The sequence below is a fragment of the Mugil cephalus genome, chromosome 18 (assembly GCF_022458985.1).
Source record: "Mugil cephalus isolate CIBA_MC_2020 chromosome 18, CIBA_Mcephalus_1.1, whole genome shotgun sequence".
NCBI classification, from domain to species: Eukaryota; Metazoa; Chordata; class Actinopteri; order Mugiliformes; family Mugilidae; genus Mugil; species Mugil cephalus.
Genome location: NC_061787.1, coordinates 21,373,033 through 21,394,218, shown reverse-complemented (window position 1 = coordinate 21,394,218; position 21,186 = coordinate 21,373,033). Strand labels below are relative to the sequence as shown.

Here is a 21,186-nt window from a genome sequence, read left to right as displayed (position 1 = left end):
ACGACTGGAAACAGAAATAAGACTAAGGCGAATATTTAAAATCCGAAGATGTGACTTGACTTGAGCTCTAAAACCACTGGACCCATAAGAATCCAACTGAACCATCTTCTCCCAGCCTCATGAAGGTCCAGAGCGTAATAATTTTACATGAAATTGCAATTAAAAAAACATGCACAACAGTTTCCTGATCACACATATGACGCAGTGGTGCTATGTTCACCAGTGCTGTTTCCTGTTTCAGCAAAGCAGCTCAGGCCATGATTTCAGAGCAGTGACCTTTCGGATAGTGACATCTGCTCTGCGTGTCTGTGGCCTTTTTCCCCGCCTCCTTCAGGAGGAAGACAGGCTGACGGATGTCATCAGCCAGGAGGTTTACCTTTGATGCTGTAGAGTTGACAATGCTTTAAAATTCGGCCTGATCACTATCTTTTCCTCTCTTGTCTGATCCAGGCATTCCCCCAATCATATATTTGTTGAGCTGTCCTTATAGCCTCAGTAATTTCTTTCACTCTTTTGCCTCCTTCATGTGTGTCATTCTTCTTTATCATTTGTGTCAGTAATTCTTTGATTAAAATGCATCCAAAAACCAAACACATTTACTGATGTAAAAGTAGAGAGAATCGGTTTATTTTAACATAGTAGTTTTGTTGTAAACATTGCCTGTTCCAGCATTTATGGATATTCGACTGAACTTTAAAAAGGCTATGAACTGATACAAATACAGAGACAAAATACTGAAAACCAATCCTGAACGTGTGACTTGGTAAAAACATTTCATTTCCGTCAGGCATTCTTCAGTGAAAACATTACTACAGGTGTCTCACCGTTCTGAAGATAGTTCTGAAGATAGTTAAGTGATAGGTTGACACCTTCTAGACTGTTAAAACCAACGAATGTGCAGTCACGCTCTTATCAAAAAGGAGGAACTTACAAAAACAGAGACCTTTTACAAATATTACATCTTCATCCTACCAGCATGCAATTTAAAAACTGCTCATTTAAGTGATATATAATTGCTCTTTCCTTCAAAGAGTTTATGTATTTTTTTCTAAAAAAAAAAAAAAAAAAAAATGTTTCTGCTAAATCTGTTAAACCTCCAACTTATTTTCTTTTCTATGTACTTTCTAAAACTTGTATGTCATTACGCTGCAGTTCCAATGCACCTATGTCGGCGAAGCCCTGACTCCTGCCAAGCTTACTTTTTTGTCAAGTTTCAGAGCATCACATTTGTGCAGAAAAGTACGCACTGGGTGTTGTGAACCCCAGAAAGAGTCTCTAACCTGACTGTTACTCCCCGAGGCTCCTGGAATGGTTACAAAATCTGTGATGGCACATTTGTCTTATCTGTCCCAGCCACACGTGGAATTTAAAGCCTCTGTTCTTGGGAAACTGGGACGACGGCCATTTCCCATAAAAACACCAGTGCTTTCTGCAAACGCCAGAGGAGATACGGTTGGTGTCAAAATAATGAACACATCTAATCTTTACATGCACTGTTTCGCTGATTACTCCTCCGGTTCAATGCTTATTGTTTCTTCTTCTCACCAACAACTAATATGGCGCCCGAGGCAGCTCATCTACCTGGACCTGATATACCGTATCTGCTCTACTTGGCTCCATCGACATGCCCCCACTGATATCATTCCTTTACATGGATAAATGTGACTTTGTTTGCTGAATGAGCCGTGTATTTAATCATATTACCAGCTACAACAAAAGTCTAACAACAGTATAAAGTCTAACAAAGTTGAAAAGAATTCTAATGAGGGTTAGGGTTGTAAGCTAAATATTTGCGACTATTCAAACTATTCCGACTTTCCAAATAATAAACGAAAATGTGGGGAAGGAAAGCAGCAACGGTTCCTGCAAAACTTCCCACATATTATCGGCCATTATGGTGCACAGGCCACAAGCTGCACGGCCTGTCACACCACAGTTAGGGTCAACAGACCTGATCTGTAAATCTTAGGTGATATGCCTCAGGAAGAAACTGCAGGGCAGAGTATTTATGTACAGAAGTACATCATTTTATTGAGTGAAACGTCGAAGAGGGGGAACTGTCTCTTTCTCTTAGGCTTTCTTATTCACTTAGTCAATGTAGAGAAGCTGTTTTCTTCAGGCATCACCACTGGAGTTGTGTATCATAATCTGCAAACCACAGCTCCTTTATCGTGGAGTTTATCTTTCCAACAGGGGAGGTTAAAAAGAAGTGGATAACACAAATAATATGCCACTACATTTCCTCCATTTTAGACTCCACGGCTCTCTCTGTTTCCTCAAAGGTCAGCGTTGTTAAGGCAGTTTATTATTGTGAGCACCACCGAATTTCCATGTCAGAATTTTAACTATTCACAAAAGATATGTGCTTCACCCTCACTTCACCGATTGCTGTAATTCCACTTAAGTGGGCTGCTTTCTCTGCAAAATGTTATCATATATTTTTGCTCAAACACAGCCGTAGTATGATCATCTTTACTTCTTATGTAGACTTTATTGTACTGTGCTGTTCCCGGGGTCTTCCTTACGGCCAATGCAAATATGTACGAGTTTCTTAGTCAGTTGTAGTCTTATCACTGAGATTGATACATCATAAATTCTCAAATAAAAGCCTGTATTTAAATTCTTACGCCTCCACTATGCTGCCTAGTGTTTCCTCTGGATGTCGTAAATGAAACCCAACGCTTCTTGCACCTATCTCTAAATTAAAAAGCCACGAATAGGACGGATTATTTCCCAGGAGTTGTTGGTAATGTAAAGCAGTGACGCGGGAAATATCACTGAAACGATTAGTACAATAAAATGGGGGAAAGTACACTTAGAACAACAAAGTGGTGGAAAATGTACAACATCAGAAATTTATAATGACTTTCGACTAAACTCTGGTAGCAGACGTATGAAAATGAGAGCTGACACATGGAACAAACAAACAAACAAACAAACAAAAAAAAACAGTAGATAATACATATAAAGGGCCGTCAGTAATCTAAACCCTGCTCCAATTATAAAGGAGCCAGGTCCCCTCTACAGTTGATGCTACTACTTGGGAATTTACAGTAATCCACATACACAGAAAAAGCAATGCAAAATAAATCCACATAATATTGTTAAACAGACAATGACAGCATTGCTACAACCTGTCACAGTTATGGATTAGCACAAACACTGGTGCTCTGTACAAAATATGTGATATATCTATGCTATTCCACCATAACAGGCGGTATATAGTGTGCAGGCTGATAGTGAAATAATGCTTAAATTGGTAAATGAAAGCATGACCTTATGTCTGTTCTCTTACTTTCGTTTTTTTATTTGGGAACTTTTTAGCCTTTCGTATCTTGCCCGACTGTTATCTGACCTTTTACAAGATAACTGTATGAAAAAGCGTGTCGCCGTTCCTACTTTGTAACATGCCCCAATTCATCATCAGTATGGTTACTGTACCTTTCATATCATTCGTAGATAAGATCATTCCTCTGAGGGTGCGCTGGACTGAAGGCAGAAATAACTGGTTGATAGGAACCTCAGTTCAGGAAACACCGCCAGCGCTATCAAGCACAGCGTGAGCCTATTTCCATACATATATGCAGCAAATAATGCTCACTAATTTAGTTAAAAAAAAAAAAAAGCCTAGTTTGAGTTGTACCAGGCTAGAAGATCTAAGTTTGAAGCTTTCTTTTTCTTTTTTTGCCACATTTGCTCTTATTTCATCAAAGCCCACGCTCTTATTTGACTTTTAATTAGAATGCCTCTCTCAGTTTTTATTTAATCCATTTCTATTTTATACATCACTTGAGGAGATATTGGTTGTGTTAGCCTGTTAGCATTGCCTTCAGTATCATTCACTTAAAGATAAACAAAAGAGGAGGTAGCTTTTTTTTTTTTTTTTTTTAAAAAAAAAAAAGATGTTATTTAGATTCCTAGTTCTCTTGATGGTTACAGAAAAAAAAATAACTCACAGCCATTTTAACACTCATCTGACTCATTAAGGATTAGAAGTTGCCATTTAAACCTGCTATTCAAAATTTGCGAGTTCAAAGTGTCTGGTATCTCAGCAAGCTAGGCCGCTAGCCTGCTGGCGTCTTTGATCATGAATTCCATGATCATAAATCAATGCCCTGCCCCTCAGTTTGACTCAAATAATGAGGTTACGTCTGCCTCCAGTGCACATACCTCCACATGCTCGGTCTTAAAGGAGTCAACAGTGATACAGTAAATCGTTTGCCTCAAAACACGTGGGTGTGTGGCGTCAGCAGCAGGCCTTCCCTCGCTCCCGGGTACTCAGACGTTGGGTCCTTTGCTGTAATGTTCCCTGAGGTTGTAAGTTTGATAGCACATGGAGAGATCGCAAACGCCTGGGAATCCCGGGCTACCCCGTTTACCGGGGTGTCCCGGTGGTCCAGGTTTCCCGGGGATTCCCTGGTTACCCGGGTGGCCGATCCCGTCAAAGCCACGGGGGCCCTGGATTCCTGTGACGATAAGGACAGAGAAATTGGAAATAAATAGGATGAAGAATCTGATGCTGGTATGCAGACTCATTTCATCTTCTCGTGACGAGCTAATAAAGACATAAGCCCTAAGAAGAGATGGTTTACAATTTAACTTATGGGTTTTTAGGCACTGTGCAAAAATCCCTTTCCTGCTCAGGGAACCCCAGTTGGTTCCACCTCTTCCACTATAATCAGCCCCTATGTACACTATAATATTCTTGTCTCTCAGTTCAACTCATTTGCAGTGGATGCGATATCTCGACTCTACGCTCCAAGATAAACTTAATCCCAAAATGCAGTTACTTGGATCTTTCACGTTCTATCCAGCAGTCCAGTTTATACGTCTTAATATACTTTAAACCTCAGATGATCCCAGGGATATCATTTTTTTTGAATGGCTGGAGTTAGGATAATATGAAACTCTTTTAAAAGTTAAAGCCAGAGCATATTTCTGTAGGGATATTCGTCCATGCTTTGCACCTCTCTAACCTTCAATAAAAGCCGATTTTCCAGCTAAAACATATGAAATTGATGTGTTCACAACACATCAGTCAGTCAGCCTCTATGTTCAGTAGAGGTCAGTTTGTCTGTTATTTGCCTTCTTTGCCTCGTTAGTACTTTTCAGTTACCTTTGTTGGACTCTGCTATTCCTAAAAAAAGTTTCCCTGCAAGCTTTTGCCTGGATGTTTTATTGATGTTTAATGTTTTTATTAATTCCCTGTGTCAGTCTGCCTTGAGCTCTGAATTTTCGTTCTTCATTGTTCGGCTCTTTATAACATCTTAGACGTTCTAATATCACCGTAATTCAATACCTCACTGGCCATTATTGTTTGCACACAGTGGTCAAGGTTTCACACAGTAAATGCAAAGCAATAAAATATGAATTCATTTATTGACAAGTAACCACTCTTCCACCGAGCCACGAAGTGCCAACGTCATTCAGTAGAACAGTTGCCATTCAACACACAGATATAGCAGGAAGGAATGGCAAACGAATAGAGTGATTATTGAGATGTATCTGTTTCTTGAGATCAGTTGTGCTGTTAGCCCTGTTTATTGGCACAGTCCAGTTTTGTTCCTTGGCTTTCCAGATGTTCAGTTTCTCTCTTCTATCCTGTCCCCTTACTCATGCTGAGCCTACCTAGTATATCAGAGTTCAATACAAAATGTAAAAACTGGCACTTTGACACCGTTTGCTTGCCGCAGTAATACTGATGCACTGAGGTGAAAAGTGTGTGTTTCTAAGCAAATGCAGCTCAAACAAACTCTGCCAATAATTAAGAACCAAAACTATGGTTTAAATATGGTTTAATTATGGTGTCCATTTAGAAATGCTGCTCTCCCTGTCTGCGACTTGTCCTTGCGTCTCCTTCACCCCACCTCCCAGTAAAAGTACAAACCTGGTCTGCCCCCATATATTTATTAAAAATGTAGGCCCGCAAACAGCCCTCATGCATTTTTGTTAAAAGTGCACTCAAGCACTGATCTAAAATGTCAGAACACTGCAGTTAGGCCACAGAAATAGGGGCTCCTCAAACTCCTCAAAGAGGCCTTAATGGGAGGAAACATTTCAGAGAGCAGGATGATGAGCAGGGATTTTTTTTACTATAATGTGCATACCTGGCTGGCCCGGTGGTCCTGGAGGTCCGTGGTAACCCTCTCCCTTACTGCCTTTGAGCCCTCTTGGTCCAGTGTCACCTGGAAAACAATGTGCGTGTTAAACACTGGCATTAGTGGTTGTGTTGAAGTATGTATTCTGTAGCTTCTCCGTGAAGTCAGTTACACTACAGTGATACTTTATAAACAATGTAGCTTTCTTTTTATTTTATCTTTGACCAGATCAGAGTAGGAATTCTAGTGGGATAAGGATTTGGAGAGACGGTGTCTGAATCACTGTCTCCATGAATTTGAATTGAAACTGTCAATAAAAAGCTTAAAGATATTCCATAAAGCTGTGACACTGATTAAATGGATAGAGTTACTGTAGCAGGAGGGGATATACTGTATTTGAAATGATTTCCCTTGATAAGCTCCAACATGCTGAGTTCTACATTTCCTAGAATGGAACTTTGATTAGACACTGAGACAATCCCACATCCTTTAAACTTTATACTCTCAAGTTTCTTAAGCAGAATAAGAACAACCCTATTTTTGTCAGACCTTTTCTCCCAAAAAGGTCAACTACTGATACCACACAATTACTTTTAAATTAACTTTAGGACGTAAAATGACATTCACATGCAGTAATTCATTCTCCTCCCTCAGAGTTTTCAAACAGCCATAACATAACACCTCTGAAGTCACTGGTCTCCTGACCTGATGCGCTGAAATGCTACGCAGCAGCGGAGTGGTATCTTCCACAGCTTATTAGCCACTCTCTGTGTTGAAGCAGTGATAAATCACAGGCAGCTCATTGAGATGTGTTTGCAGTATTCGTTGTCTTTTGCTCCGCTGACTTTCACTGATGTTCGCCTGTTTAATGAGCTTGTTTTATGGGGTACAGTGAACATCAACACATCCAATTTGTTAGTCGCTGACGCTGTTTTTGATTTTAATCGCTGATGAGAGCGGCAGTAAATTTTGTCCTCACTCTTGTTCACGATGATGTGGAGCTATTTGTCGGCTCGTTTTCACGAGAGTAAAGACGATCGGATTCAATGGTTTTTGTCACAGTCGATCAAACGCTGCCATCTTAAGTGGAAGCACCGCTTTCAGATAATATAATACCGCCCCAATCTGTCATATCCAACCTTTGAGGCCCACAGGACCCTGCATTCCGGGAGGTCCTGGGTAACCGGGAGCACCACTTCTGCCAGGGTAGCCAGGAGTTCCCATGGAACCTTTAGGTCCTGGTGCTCCTGGATCACCTGGGGGTCCCTTCACAGTGTGGCATGGTTCACACCTGGATGGAGCGGCCAGGCTCTGGAGCAGCGCTGGGAGTTGGTCTGTAGGACACAGCCAGAAGACACTGTATACTAAAAACTAAATCAAAACTTCCATAACAGACCCTGACCACATAATACAGTGTCATCTAACCACACTTACAAGCCTTGTGTATGTGTTCATGAATACGTGTTTATCTTAGCTCTACGTGTTTTTTTTTTTTAATTTATTTTGAACTCTGACAAACCCAAACCTTAACCCGCTGCCCCAATGGAATTTGTGACCACCCACAAAAATAAAGGAATTTGTGACCAATCAGGCCTCAGCTTGCTTTCCATTCGGCTAATGACTCCTGTCCTTTCTCCTGCATCTGTTCAGCCAGTGACTCAGTAGGGAGCTTATCAGAGCTAAATTGGGCACTATTATTACTGTATTAACTGATAGCACATGTTTTGGATTTGCGTTTGTCTTTAACCTGAATGAAAATCCATGCTAGCAACTATGTCACTGTCTTTGGTTTTTTCTTTAGTCATTTTCTAAATATTGATTTGAAAACCACAGCGGCCAAATAAAAGCAGTTACAATCTTTGAACTGTATCTTTAACCGATCACAAACCAATTATCTCCTTCACACGCTCCAGGAGAAAACAACCGCGTCACCAGAAATTATGTAACGCACATAATAATTGCAAGTTGAAGGTGTTTTTCTTATTTTATCACTTTATCAAGATAGACACAGAGGGAAAGGTGCTTCCCCTCTGTACACTGCCTGGCCTGCAACAAGGTCGATAAGCGAATAATTCTCACTAATTACTCATAACTTTCCATAAGATGTCTTAACCTGAGTTACGACCTTTTGTTTGCTGTATGTTTTTCATGGGCAGAATGAAAATGAATCAAAACCTTAAATTGCCATCTACAGTTGCTCTTCTTTATTCTACATGCACAGTACTAACCAACAGACTGGAATATAGTGTTCACCAGCTAGTTTTCACAGCCAAAGAGCATGATGTCATCATAAAATAATACTTGTCTGCTATCCCATCATTTTATAGGGCTATATCAGTGCTGCCCCCATGTGGCTGAAACACAGTCCTTAATGCAGATTTAATACATACTAATTATTTCTATATACAAGTTTGTTCCTCATAACCAAGGCTGAAAAAAATGTGCACCATGACTCTCAGCAAAATAAACTATACTGCAGAATGCTTCAAGCAGTTGGTTTTGGATAAGAGCTAAGACCAGGAAGTGATTGATTACTTACACTCAGTAAATGAAAAGTTAAATGATGTTCACATAAATGTCTTGTGTAATTGGATTGTTTTACAGACATAGCAGAGGACTGAGCTGTTTGATGCCTTTGTGTTATACTGTGTGTATGTCAGATTAAAGGTTTTATGTGAAGTATGTGCGTTGAGACATCTGTTTCAGGCCACGGCTCCCGCTCTCAGCAGAGCGACGTGGAAACAAATAGATTTACTTACTGCGCAGAACATCAGTGCAGAGCTTTAGAAGATGTTCATCTGAGGGAGGCTTGCCCTGGAACACACAATTACACTTTGATTCAGCTGAATCTGCTCTGGGAAAACAGGCTCAACCTGTGATTGAGTATGCCTGCAGATTTATAGGATCATCTCAACCCTCCACTCTCCATCTTCCATCGTAGCCCGCACACACAGTCCCGCATAACTCAAGCAGCTCAGGCGTGAATTCAATGACAGTATCTTTCTAGCAGTTTTTTTTTTTGACATCCGTGAAGAAGAGATGGCGAGAAGGAGGTTCACTCACAGGTTTCCCAGGATATCCTGGCTGGCCCGGTTGGCCCGGCAACCCATCCTGGCCGGGAAACCCCCTGGGACCGATGATACCCATGTGACCCATGTCGCCCTTCTTTCCCTCAGGCCCCCTTGGGCCCATGTCACCTGTCGCTCCATTCTGAAGCAGCAGCAGCAGCGGGGAAAACAACAAACCTCACATTATAAAAGAAAAAGAAGTGAAATCTGACAATTTATGAGACAGGCATGAAGGTCTGTCAAGCTTTATTATAGTAGAATACTCTCAGTATTCAAAAAAGATTGGAAGGTCTTCATCTTGTCCCTGTCTAAACTGCTGCAGTCCTTAGAACCTCCAGCTACAGTATGTCTACCTGCACCAATCACACATAACATTATGAGCACCGGTCTGGTCTAGGTGGGTGCTACATGTCAGTGTTAGCTCTTGTCATAATGTTCTCCTGGTCATACTGTTGTGGCTGATTGGTGTATATGGCTCTTAGTACCAAAGTCAAAGACTATATCTAACTAGTTTGTTATTTGATCACATCACTGGTGTCTTATTCTATTCCAAAGTGGAAGTCGGCTCCGGTTGCTAAAAGATTTTAGGCAAACCTTAACAGCTCTCAACTCTCTAATGTCTAAGTTAGAAGAGAAGATGAGATGACCTTTTGTCTTTTAGCACGGGACACTTTTATACCACCCTCATTTTAAAGCAAATCAGTTGGAAACAGTAAAAGTCATCCAAAGATGACATGTTCAGACGTTACCTTGAATAAGTAGCTGGCTGACTACAGTGAATAAAATATGCCAGCATCAGCTGTCTTTGCAAGTGACGACACTGACAGTGTTTGCAGCTTTTTTTTTTTTTTTTTTTTTTTTTTTTTTTACAGTTACAAAGAATTGCAAGTCTGTCACTGATGTCAAAATGCACATGAACAGAAGGCTTGACAGGTTTAATAATGTTAAGTTAAAGCTGTTTGTGTTTTCTTTTGTAATCACATACCATGGTAATACAGTGCAGACTTGTATTAAATGATGTCCTACAAATGGCAGCAACAGGGGGAATGCTGTACTTCCATAAATTGTGATTCTGCAGACAGTACAGTAAGTGTTTGATATTTCAGATGTGTGCGCCTTTAGAAAAGAGTGCTTTTGTGATGTATATTTTTGCCCGGGGGGCCAGATTTCCCCAGGCCCAAAGGTATTGGCTCTGTAAGTCTTCTATAGCAGCCGTGCCGGCTTGACAGGGCTTCTCACCGCAGTTCAGAATAAGACAGAATGGATTATATCTAATACCGCAAAGTCTAATTCGACAAACCTCTCCTTTCCTTCCCCCGGGTCCCACTTCGCCCTGACGGAAGAAGAAAAGAGAGCAGGGAGGGATGGGGAGGAAAAGAAGGAGAGAAACAGAGAGAGACAGTTAGAAACTTGTGCTCACATATCAAAGGCTGAGACAGTATGTCAGAGGAGCAGCGATCGCCGCGCTGCATTGCTGATGCAGAACCGCTCTCTTTTCTGTCAAAACCAGTGGCTTACAAAACATTTTAGATTGCCTATTGTAATACATTCCCAAAAGATTTCCTTCTGCTTGTAATGTGATAAAAAGTGCATCTGTGGATGTGTTAGTTAGTCCTTAAAAAACACCATCCACTTGTACCCTAATTCTGTAAGGTATCACTGCAGAGTTAAGCACAATGATCTGCTACATCTCAGGCTATGAATGTGTTCCATTTTCCGTAAAATCCTTCCTCTTCTTGCTCATATGTCTTCCTCTATTTCAAAGCTTAGTAACTGATTTCAGTAACTCTGGTTCTCAAAGAGACAAATAATGCAGCTTTAAGCAGAATAATGCTTTTAGGACACTTTGTCCAAGGCAACACACAATGTGTCATATCTGCAAAGATGGCCTCCCTTTGCTGATTTGACACATCGTGTGTCACACTCGGTGTGCAATAACCCTTAAAAAACTCAACTCAACTCACTCCATAATGGAGTAAAGCCATAGAACAACAAAGCAATTTAGCCTGTTAACTGTGTTCATTTGTTATGTACCAATCTTATTATACATACAGCAATTATATTTCAGAAACCTTTCATTTATTATTACATCCATCTGACTAGATGTGTTTTTATTACCAGTAGAACTGATCTTGAATTACTTGATTTAATGTCCAATGGATCATTTACTTGACTCATCACATGAAGGGTGCCTCTTAGCAAATGCTGCCCAAAAATTCTTAATTTTCACATAACACAGGGAGGCCACTCGACATGCAAAGCGCCATAGAAAACTTGAAGACACGTGCTCCTACTCGTATTCTATAAAAGGTGATCAAACATTGTTCATGCACTGTCATCTGAGAGGCAGGAGCAAAGACCTTATACTCATACTGAATTTCTCAATCTTATTTAAACTTCTACTTACCTTATAATAACTTATAAACGAGAATATATATCCATATATTATTACATCTGCCAAACTAGAACTTGAGTTACTTGACTAAATGTCCAATGAATCATTTACTTGACATGTTAGATTAAATTTACCTTTTACTGAGTGTTGCATCAAGCTTAAAAATGTCCTCTTGATCATCAGTCACATGACCTTCTGTCTGATCCAAATTCAAACAGTTCATACACTTCCTGCATACGTGCCTCTGAAGAACACTGTTCCTGTGCTTATAGTGACCGCTAGCAGTAAAGTAAAACGGGATAAATAATATGATTGCGACTGTGATGACCATGTCTGCGACTGACCTCTAACCAGAGTCATAGAATAAAGAAAGCGATTGGTTCCCTGGTTTTTGGCTAAAACCCTTCAGCTGTGTATTAACTCTACCTTGAAAATATAACTGAACTGAGGCTGTAATCCTGCAATGGTCTGTGAGAGGCTCAAATAAGTGTTAATTAATTTTTTTATGTGAGCCAAACAAACATGTGAAATGTGAAGAATTCGTTTGATTTCGGAAGCTTGAGATATTTTTTAAAATGCACTTATCTTTGGAGGCAATTATTATTTGAAAACGAAGTCAAGTCAAATGGGAAGGTTTAAGTGAAGTAGTGAAGAATGCCGAGGCTGAACTCACTCAGAGCTGCAGGTTTTAAAATGTTAATATTTTTCTTTTGCTAAAAGGCGCCGCGCACAAACGCGTCACTTTTGAGGCACATGTGAACACTTTGTTACTTCCCAGCTGTCAGCAAGTGACGGAAAAGCCAAATAGGTAATTAACCCACCAATCATACACATAAAACATGCGCGTAATTGCACGTTTACATCTGGCGCTCCAAACTATCACAGGATATACAAGGCGGACATAGTGCACATGCAATTGAAGCACAACCTAGTTTCTGTAAACAGGGATAAATAATTGTTGCTCAAACCTGGAAGAAGTTAAGAGGCGTGAGAAAAAAAAAGTTATTTAGAAACTTAGGAGATCAAGTTAAATGGGAAAGTTTTACAGAAGTGCAATGCAGGGAGCTGTCAAAAGCCTGAGGCTGAACACTCAGCGTTACCACATTTTTAAATGTTAATATTTTTCTACCGATAACAGCCACCGTGCACAAAAGCGTCACTTTTGCACCACATGTGAACACTTCATTACTTCCCGGTAGAAGACAAGTGACAGAGGGGAAACAATTTAAAAGGAACGCACCCTCCCATCTCCCTCTGCTCAACTGCAGTGCAGCCATATTTATTTTACCCAGTAGGAATTAGGAAGTCTGTCTCCAGACAAAAATATGTCACATTCATTTCAAGTGGTGACACACTTGTGATTCAGCGCTGATGCATTTAGCCTTGAGCGTGTGTCACACGGAGGCCGGGATGCTCTCAAATGCCGCGGAATTACAGGGTGCGAACATTAAGCCGCACACTGAGAAATACAATCGTTTTGCCTCTCCGCCTCAAGTGTCAAGCGTCAGACAGAGGACTACACAACTCTGTTCCCCACGTGATGCAATGCCGCGGTGCGCGCTCGCGCACTCTCTCTCGCATCCACACACACACACTGTGAAGATCGATGGCGCCGTAATCGATACCTACTGATCAATTCTCAAATGCTTTTCTTTCGGTAATGTTGCTGATGATGAGTATCAATTACGAGGCTTGGCTCGAATGCCAGAAACTGCAGATCACATGTCGCTGCATGTGTCAATATGTGAGGTTATTACCAATTATTGACGATGATGTCTCAACGTGGACAAACTTCTTAAATGTGTTTTGCAGCAACGCTTCAAAGACTTATTTCATCCCACCGCCGTTATCAATCTCTTCCTCGCTGCAGACTGTTTGAAAATCAATTCCTCCTGGATTACTTCAGTTCCTTCTGTTGGATATTAAATTGTGTCCTGTTCTCCCTCTACACCTGATACAGGCAGGCTTCATTCAAGTAAATACTGCAACAGCAATTTACAATATATTTCCTTCTAATAACAAAGGCCTCATACAGCTACCAGAGTGTAGAGGTACAAAGCAAGCCGAGCTGTTTTGAGTCATCTCTAATTATGAAAGAAAAGCCACCCCCCTTACAGGTAGTGCACACAAGCAAGAATCCACCTGGGAAAAATGTTGCAGCTCTGAGAGTGTTGTACTTAAAGGCTGGCCGTAACGCTAAGGCTAAAAAGCCTTTCACTCTCGGCGAAGAATTGATTCTTGTGTCTTGCCAAGGACATGTGTCGTGTGCTGCAACTAAAACCTTTCAGCCGCCACAGGTTTAAAGAGAACTGAGGGACAGCTGTGTGGTGTTTAGGAGGATGAGAAATGATTGTTGAAAGTAAAGAAATGCTTTGGATTTACTGTGTGTACAATACACATAAAGTTAATCCAAAAGGTTTTTATGTCATCCAGAATTTTCTACGTTTCTGCATAAGAATAGCTCAAAGCATCAGCTGATTTTCCACAAAGAGAGTTGCATAAGTTGATTTGTATTCTGAAATATACCATTAGCTGAATCGGAAGAGAAACTGAGTCCAAGAACACAAGTCATTCTGGGAAAGAACAAGATGAATGTTTAGGAACGACCAAGTCAAAGTCCTTGATCCAGTAGAAATGTTGTGGAAGGACCTGAAGCAAGTAGTTCATGTGAGGAAACCCACCAACATCTCAGAGCTGAAGTGGTTCTGTTCTGAGTAACGGGTTAAAATTCCTCCAAACTGCTGTAGACGACTGGTCAGCAGTTACCAGAAACATTTAGTTGATGTTATTGCTGCACAGGGAGGTCACAGCAGATACTCGGAACAAGGGTTCACTTACTTTTACAATTGACAGATATGAACAAATGATTAATTTTGTTGTATAAACAAATGCACAAGTATATTTTTGTTTCATGTGTTTGGTTGGGTCCTCTCCGTCTATTTTCAGGACTTGTGTGAAAATCCACTGATGTTTCGAGTCATTGCTTATGAAGAAATGTAGAAAAATCTGGGGGCTGCAAAAAAAAAAAACATTGAAAGACTATATGTAACCCTACTTGACTGGTTGCCCTCTTGTTTCACAATAAATAAATAAATAAATATATAATGAACGATAACAGATTCAGAGATACTGGAGAGTTCCAGCGTAAAACAATGTTGGCTGAAAATGTTAGGAGACTCAGAGGCAATATTAAATAGAAGTCTTTAAGCTCAATCACCAGTCCAAATGATGAACATAAATTCGACACCTGTAGTGCCACATTTGTTAACAACTATGAGGCTCTTTGAATTCCCTCCTGTTCCCCATAGCAACAGTATAATGTATCGATATGCAGGCTAACCTTTGTTCACGTTATTAATAGGACCTTTGCTTTTCCAGCCATAACTCTGTTTGAAATTCCACAGGACAAAAAGTTCGGACCATGTGCCTAACCACGGCTCAGTGGGGTGAATCTCTATCTCTATTCCTGCCTTCACATTGTCATATTAGTTTGTCTGTTCATACACAACTGACACTGTAAGTCTATATACTGACCACTGATTTCAGGTTAGATGTAACTGTGACAGACTGTCTCTGCTGGGCCTTCACCACCGTCTCTCTGATCCTCAGTAAAGTGGTTCTCAGGTTAAGTCTGAACACTGAAGTGGGTCGTGGCTTTGCCATGAGGGCCCCGAGAGTCTCGAACAACTCTCCTAAACAGATTAGCTCAGCTAAGTCAGCCTATTTCTGAGTTCCTACTGAAAGTTTACTTTTAAACTATATTTTAGGATATATGTGTATAGTTGTTTGAAGCTTCCAAGCAGTTTAATTCTCTCATTTTTATTTTCATTTTGTCCTTTCCTTGTTCTCTGCACTGCTTTTTGCTCCTACTTTAATCTTTGATTGCATTGTCATGTACACTTTATATGGGCGGTGATTTTAATCTCGTGGAGCACCTTGTAAAGTCACTCTGAGTTATGTGTTATATTAGGTTAAATTTAACAATATCATATTTAGTTTTGCAAAAGGTTCTCAGGTGATTTATGTTATTTAAAACAGACAGATTCCAAAAAATATTGCCATCACAATACTGGATTTGCACTATTATATATTGCTTTACACTAGTTTTGGAGACTGCTATCATCACTAATATCCTACATACAGTTTTAGTACAACCTATTTAAGCTGACATCTTAACCAGAGACAAGAAGCACTGAGTCTAAAGCAGCCCCTTGTAAATATGGACTGTTTTTCATGCTGGCATCCTTGTGGGGAAACACACACACACACACACACACACACACACACGCGTGCACGAGCCTCTGCTAAAGGAAAGGAAACATAAGCTTCGCTGCCACCTAGTGAAAAGACAATGACTCTGCACTCACAGGTACACCAGGAGCTCCTGGATCTCCATCTGTGCCTCGCTCTCCCTGCAAAGAAGAGATACACCGTGATTGACTGGAGGTTGAAGGAAGTTTGTTTGCTGGAATGGCTTCATTTTGTGTGTGCATGTGTGTGTGTGTGTGTGTGTGTGTGCGTGCCGCGCCAAGGGTATAACTGAGTGTGTTACGACACTGTGGATTTAGGTGTGTATGTACTGGTGCGTGCCAGTCCATGTCTTCATTGTGTGTGTGTGTGTGTGTGTGTGTGTGTGTGTGTGTGTGTGTGTGTGGAGAAAAGGTCATGATTACCACTAGCAGCCAAAAAGAGAAACCCAGGGAGAGAGTGGATAGGAATTGGCTAGCGGGTGACCTTTAACAAACCTGACTTTTTATCTCGTCCGTGTGGCTTTCGGACTACATCCTGCAGCACTGTAGCGCACTGCTCTGCTTTCTGCGCTCCTCTGGGCCATCACACCGTCCTCCATTAGTGAGCGTAAAGGGAGCCGACCGAATCAGCGTTGTTCAATTTGTGACTTGACGCTTCCCAGCGGTAAAGGTGCAGACGCCGCAGCAATACAGAGGTGTCAAAAGTAATTTTTTTTTTTTTTTTTTATATTAGACTGGATTTACTGAACCTGTTCACCTACGATGTAGAAACCACTATATACAGTAGAAAAGAAGATAAACTTAAAAGTTAAATTGAATCACATGTTTATTTTTTGTCAGGAAATGTCCATACTAAAATTAAATAGATGAAAATTAGTAGTGTAAATTATCACAGTTGAGACTGGCACTGCTGCCAGAAAATAAAATGGATTAAATGATTAGTCAATTATGAAAAGAGCTGCTAATTATGTTTCTTGACTAAATCATTTATTTCGGCTCCTCTGAGAAGAACTACCAAAAATATTTCTGGACAAGGCAAGTGTTGTTTTCTACCTGTCAGCCTGCACTGAACATTTGCTACTGGATGGTGGTATTTATGTCCAGTATTTACTGCATATACATAAAAAGATATCAGAAACATTAATGTATTAAATATATGCTACAAGGAAATAATTCATGGAGTTTTATATCTTTTTTCTTCCTAGGAGGTAAACTGTAACTCTGACTTGACTTTGTAAAAGTAAACTGATAATATCCAATCCAGTCAATTTTTTTATGCGGTTGTCTCATATCTCAGCACACAAGGATGCCTCCAACGATGAACAATTCTCCAACCTGCCCTCTTACACTCTCAAACTGTCACATAAGATCATCAGCTATATCTTGTATTATTAGATTCTATGCGTTTCCTTCAGCTCGATATATGTATCTATGACAGAAGTTGACAGAATCTTGTTTCTCCCACTCTTCTTTTTTCTCCCCCTTCTCTGTTTCTATGCCGCTGGCCTTCAGCAGATGGTTCCTCCGTATGAGCTGGGTTCTGCTCAAGGTTTCTTCCTGTTAAAAGGGAGTTTTTTTTCTTTCCACCGTCGCCTTCAGGCTGCTCTGGAGGTTTCAGGTCGTTATTTGTAAAGTGCCTTGAGACAATTGACGCTACATAAATAATATTGAATTGAATTAAGCATGTGCGTGGGCAGAAAGATGAGGACATCTTTGCATTATTTGTTGACACTACCAGGCAAAGTCTAGGCATAAGTCATGGACGAATAGAGCCAAAGGAATCACTACAATGCAGTAACTCCACATTATTCTCATGTTATACTCAAGGGATTGGTTATGTGTTTGGGAAATACTAAAGAATACCCCTGTGTGAACGGGTAAACTGTGGCAACGTCTAGAAAGAAACTATGCAAGATCATCCCTGGTCTTCCATGTGTGTCCATGGTTCACAAAAATCTGCACCATGTGAGCTGTGACTTGCAAAATAAATGAATTCAGCTGATGTTAATTGTGTCGAATTGAATTTGTCAACATTATACTGGATTAAGTCGTAGCCTGACGTGCTCCTCCCAAGAAATTAAAACAGGTGGTGTTGCAACAACTGCAATTAGGGCCAAAATGCATGTGGTTCTTCGTCCACATGTCTCAGCGGCTGTATGAACACTGAAGGTTCTCCCTTGTTCAGCTTCCTACGCAGTGTCTATTCAGACGTCCTCTCTATCGTCTGTCCTACAATAATTTCATTACAAGTAACTGTGGTTCAACATTTACATGCGATGCTCACTCAACTCAACATTGCTGACGAGCTGCCAACTAGCATTTTAGCAGCGTAGTTATGAAATGGTGCCGTGCCAAGCTAAACTTTTGACCTGTGCATGAGCGTGGATCAGGTTTGTAACATTCTTTTGAAACTTGTGAGCGGACATCAACTGCACAGGCAAAACGTCTTGTCAATGTAATCATCGATATGTACCACATTTGTTGCCAGAGAATTCCACTCAGACATTATTGAACTTCCACATTTGCATAATTTATACAAAGACATGACAATATCTGAGGAGACTAGAATTGGGTTAATTCTAAGATAAGGGCAGTAAAAGCATTAGTGCCACTATCATATTTGGTATGTTAATCCACTAAAATGAAGGATATCTTCACAATAGAGAGTATGTTTCTCTTGATCTACCAGTAAATGCAACTGAAGATGGAAAACATCGCCAAGTCAGACATAATATAACTGATCTATTCTGCTGGATTAACCCGGTGACAGCCACTGTTGTAAATGTACATACTGGATGTCATGCATCACACTCTGTTAAAAAAAGTTGACACCCTGACGGCTGCTTTAAAATGAAGTCAAAGCAAGTGGAGCGCCCCCTGGTGACTGGCTGCAGTATAGGCCATAAGCTCCACCTCCTCCATGTTAGTGGATGGGATGTAATTTTAGGTACTTAATAATATATATACATTTATGATTCATATTCTAATTCGACACATTCATTTTTTCCAGTTTGCTCAGATTCCTCCTAGTGCAACTCTCTGCAGAATTTCTTTTTTCGTTGAGCTCTCATTAGCTGGTGAATCTGTCTAACTGTTTAATATTGATGATTTGTTACCCAAAATTATTTTCAGTTAATTAGTCCTAAAACCAGGATTAATGCCTTGCAGTCGTAAGCCACTGCCAACCAGTCAAGTTTGCGGTTTACATTTATGAACTCGTCAGAGAAAACCTTCAGTGAAGTTGACCCCTGAGCTTTTAGATATACAATGTCATTATTTCATAATTTTATCCTATTAGATATCAGTGTGAAACTTTGTCATAATAAGTGCATGAAGTATTGTTTAAAAGTCAAAAACATGTCAAAGATAAAAGAAAAACATCATACCTGTTTCCCTTGAGGGCCGGTCTCTCCTCTCTCACCCTAACAAGACAACAGTGAGCATTACAACACGTCCACCTCACACTCAGGAGACAGGGTGACGTCTCAATAAAAACAAAATGCAGTTTGAGTGTGTACTCTATAGCAACTCAAACCAGCATGCGAAACGCAGAGATGTGGATTAAGATAGCTTGTTCTGTGTTTACGTGCACTGGTGTGCTGCTTTTGAAGTGTGAAAGACAACCTTCAGCTCCATTAAAATTAATCGTGTCATCTAAGCACAGAATGAATGATGCATGGACAAGCACGTATTATGTTAGACTGTCAACTTTTCCTCAGTACAGCATGTAAATCATGTAAGCTCCTGACAGCGAGACCCATAAATCATTCATAAAGTTCCGCCTCTGTTGCCATTTGCAGACTTCATTAAGTGCAAATAAAACCATGCAGATAGTTTATTTTATTTTTATTCATACACATGTTGTGAGTGAATTTGCTCTTACCTTATGACCTTTGAACCCTGGCAGACCCATGGCACCCGGTAGACCTGGGAAGCCAGGCTCGCCCGTTGAACCCTGTGAAGGTGAAAGGTTATTAATTTCTGGGGAAAGAAATTATTTAGGGAACAGTGGATTTGTGCAAAGTGAAGCAGAAACAAGTAGCATCCATTATGTGTCTAATCGGAAAATAACTTCTTATCCGGAACATGAAAGGAGACAGCTAAAAGAAAATCTCTGAAAGTGAAGTTTCCAGGTGCGTGTGTTTGTCTCTTCTGTCTCAGGCTGCTGCAGCTAATAATCAAGGAGGCTTAAATATGGGTTATAAAGACGTCTGAGTGACAGCTTTTCAAGCTCTTCTCTTCCTCGCGATATCACCACATCTAAAACCCTGATGTAACATGTGCCTTGAGGTATGGCACACTGAATACAACCAGTTACGTGTAATTACACATTGTCTTTTTTTTTTTCTTTTTTTTTTTTTTTTTTTACAATCACAATGCTTGGCATTTGTGGGAGTAATTGCTCAGAAATGTCACTTGTCACTTAACAAATAAAATGGCATTAAAGGCGTAGCTGTCACTCATCTAGGCTGCAGGTTGGCGAAATAAGCACGGGGCTGACAGGAACAAATCTAAAGCCCAGCTGAGCTTAATTCCCTTAAAACCTCGCATTTGTGTGGGCGTCAGGGTAGAGTTAATGAGAACTGGGGAAACAAAGGTGCAAACAATGCACATTCTATCAGATAGCGACTGTTCATCTCGGTGAAACCAGATGAAAGTTAATTTGATGCAGCACCTTCAGATCTGTTATGAGGCAGATGTGTGACCTCCTGTCTTTCTTCAACATCACTCTGAAAGCCTCACCAGATCACAACACTTGATTTACATTATCAGATAAGACAGAAGAAAGTCAGAGAGAAAAACAAGATAAATCCATAATAACATTTGGCAGATTTCAATATTTATTTGGGTTTTTAACCTTTTTGTGATGGCATAAAATGATGGCTTTTGTCGTCGGTACTTTTTTGCCAGTGAGGCTTTGGCAGGACTGTGCCCACCATCAATTCTGGACTTGGGATGAATTAATCAAAGCTGCTGTAATCCAGCTCAGACTGTTTAGCTTGAAGTTTACAGAAAGCTGCTGACATTTTCTAGGCCTCTATGCAAATTAGCAACACAATCCAATTAATCAGTTAGATCCACCGATTTAGATCCGTTGGTGGCAAATCTGTGGAGTTACAGACTCTAACGAAAAATAAAACAAACAGTGCGGAAACAGAATATGGCATCATTCATCAGCCTGTTGGCATCAAGATTGATCGTATTCAGCTGGTAATAGAAAACTGCACCAAAACGGTTCAGATCAAAGCTGGAGTTGTTTCAACTCTAGGAAGAGTCTGAAGTCTCCATTGGCCTGACAGCTTCCAACAGCCTACTTTTTTGTATTGATGTTGCTTCAGTAAACCTTGATCGTGTCTTAAAAGATTTGATAATCA

General features: G+C 40.4%; 1 protein-coding gene across 1 annotated transcript in view; it reads right to left on the bottom strand.

The window, feature by feature from the left end:
• Positions 1-605: 605 nt before the first annotated feature.
• Positions 606-21,186, bottom strand: part of LOC124995940 (collagen alpha-1(XXI) chain-like) — a 68,254-nt gene continuing 47,673 nt past the window's right edge. The window contains exons 24-32 of the mRNA XM_047568708.1: positions 19,695-19,766; positions 19,198-19,233; positions 15,929-15,973; positions 10,467-10,499; positions 9,162-9,308; positions 8,858-8,912; positions 7,238-7,432; positions 6,108-6,185; positions 606-4,466 (exon numbers count right to left, since the gene is read on the bottom strand). Coding sequence (XP_047424664.1) covers positions 4,279-4,466; positions 6,108-6,185; positions 7,238-7,432; positions 8,858-8,912; positions 9,162-9,308; positions 10,467-10,499; positions 15,929-15,973; positions 19,198-19,233; positions 19,695-19,766 — 849 coding nt within the window. The 3' untranslated portion in view covers positions 606-4,278. The remainder of the gene's footprint in view (positions 4,467-6,107; positions 6,186-7,237; positions 7,433-8,857; positions 8,913-9,161; positions 9,309-10,466; positions 10,500-15,928; positions 15,974-19,197; positions 19,234-19,694; positions 19,767-21,186) is intronic.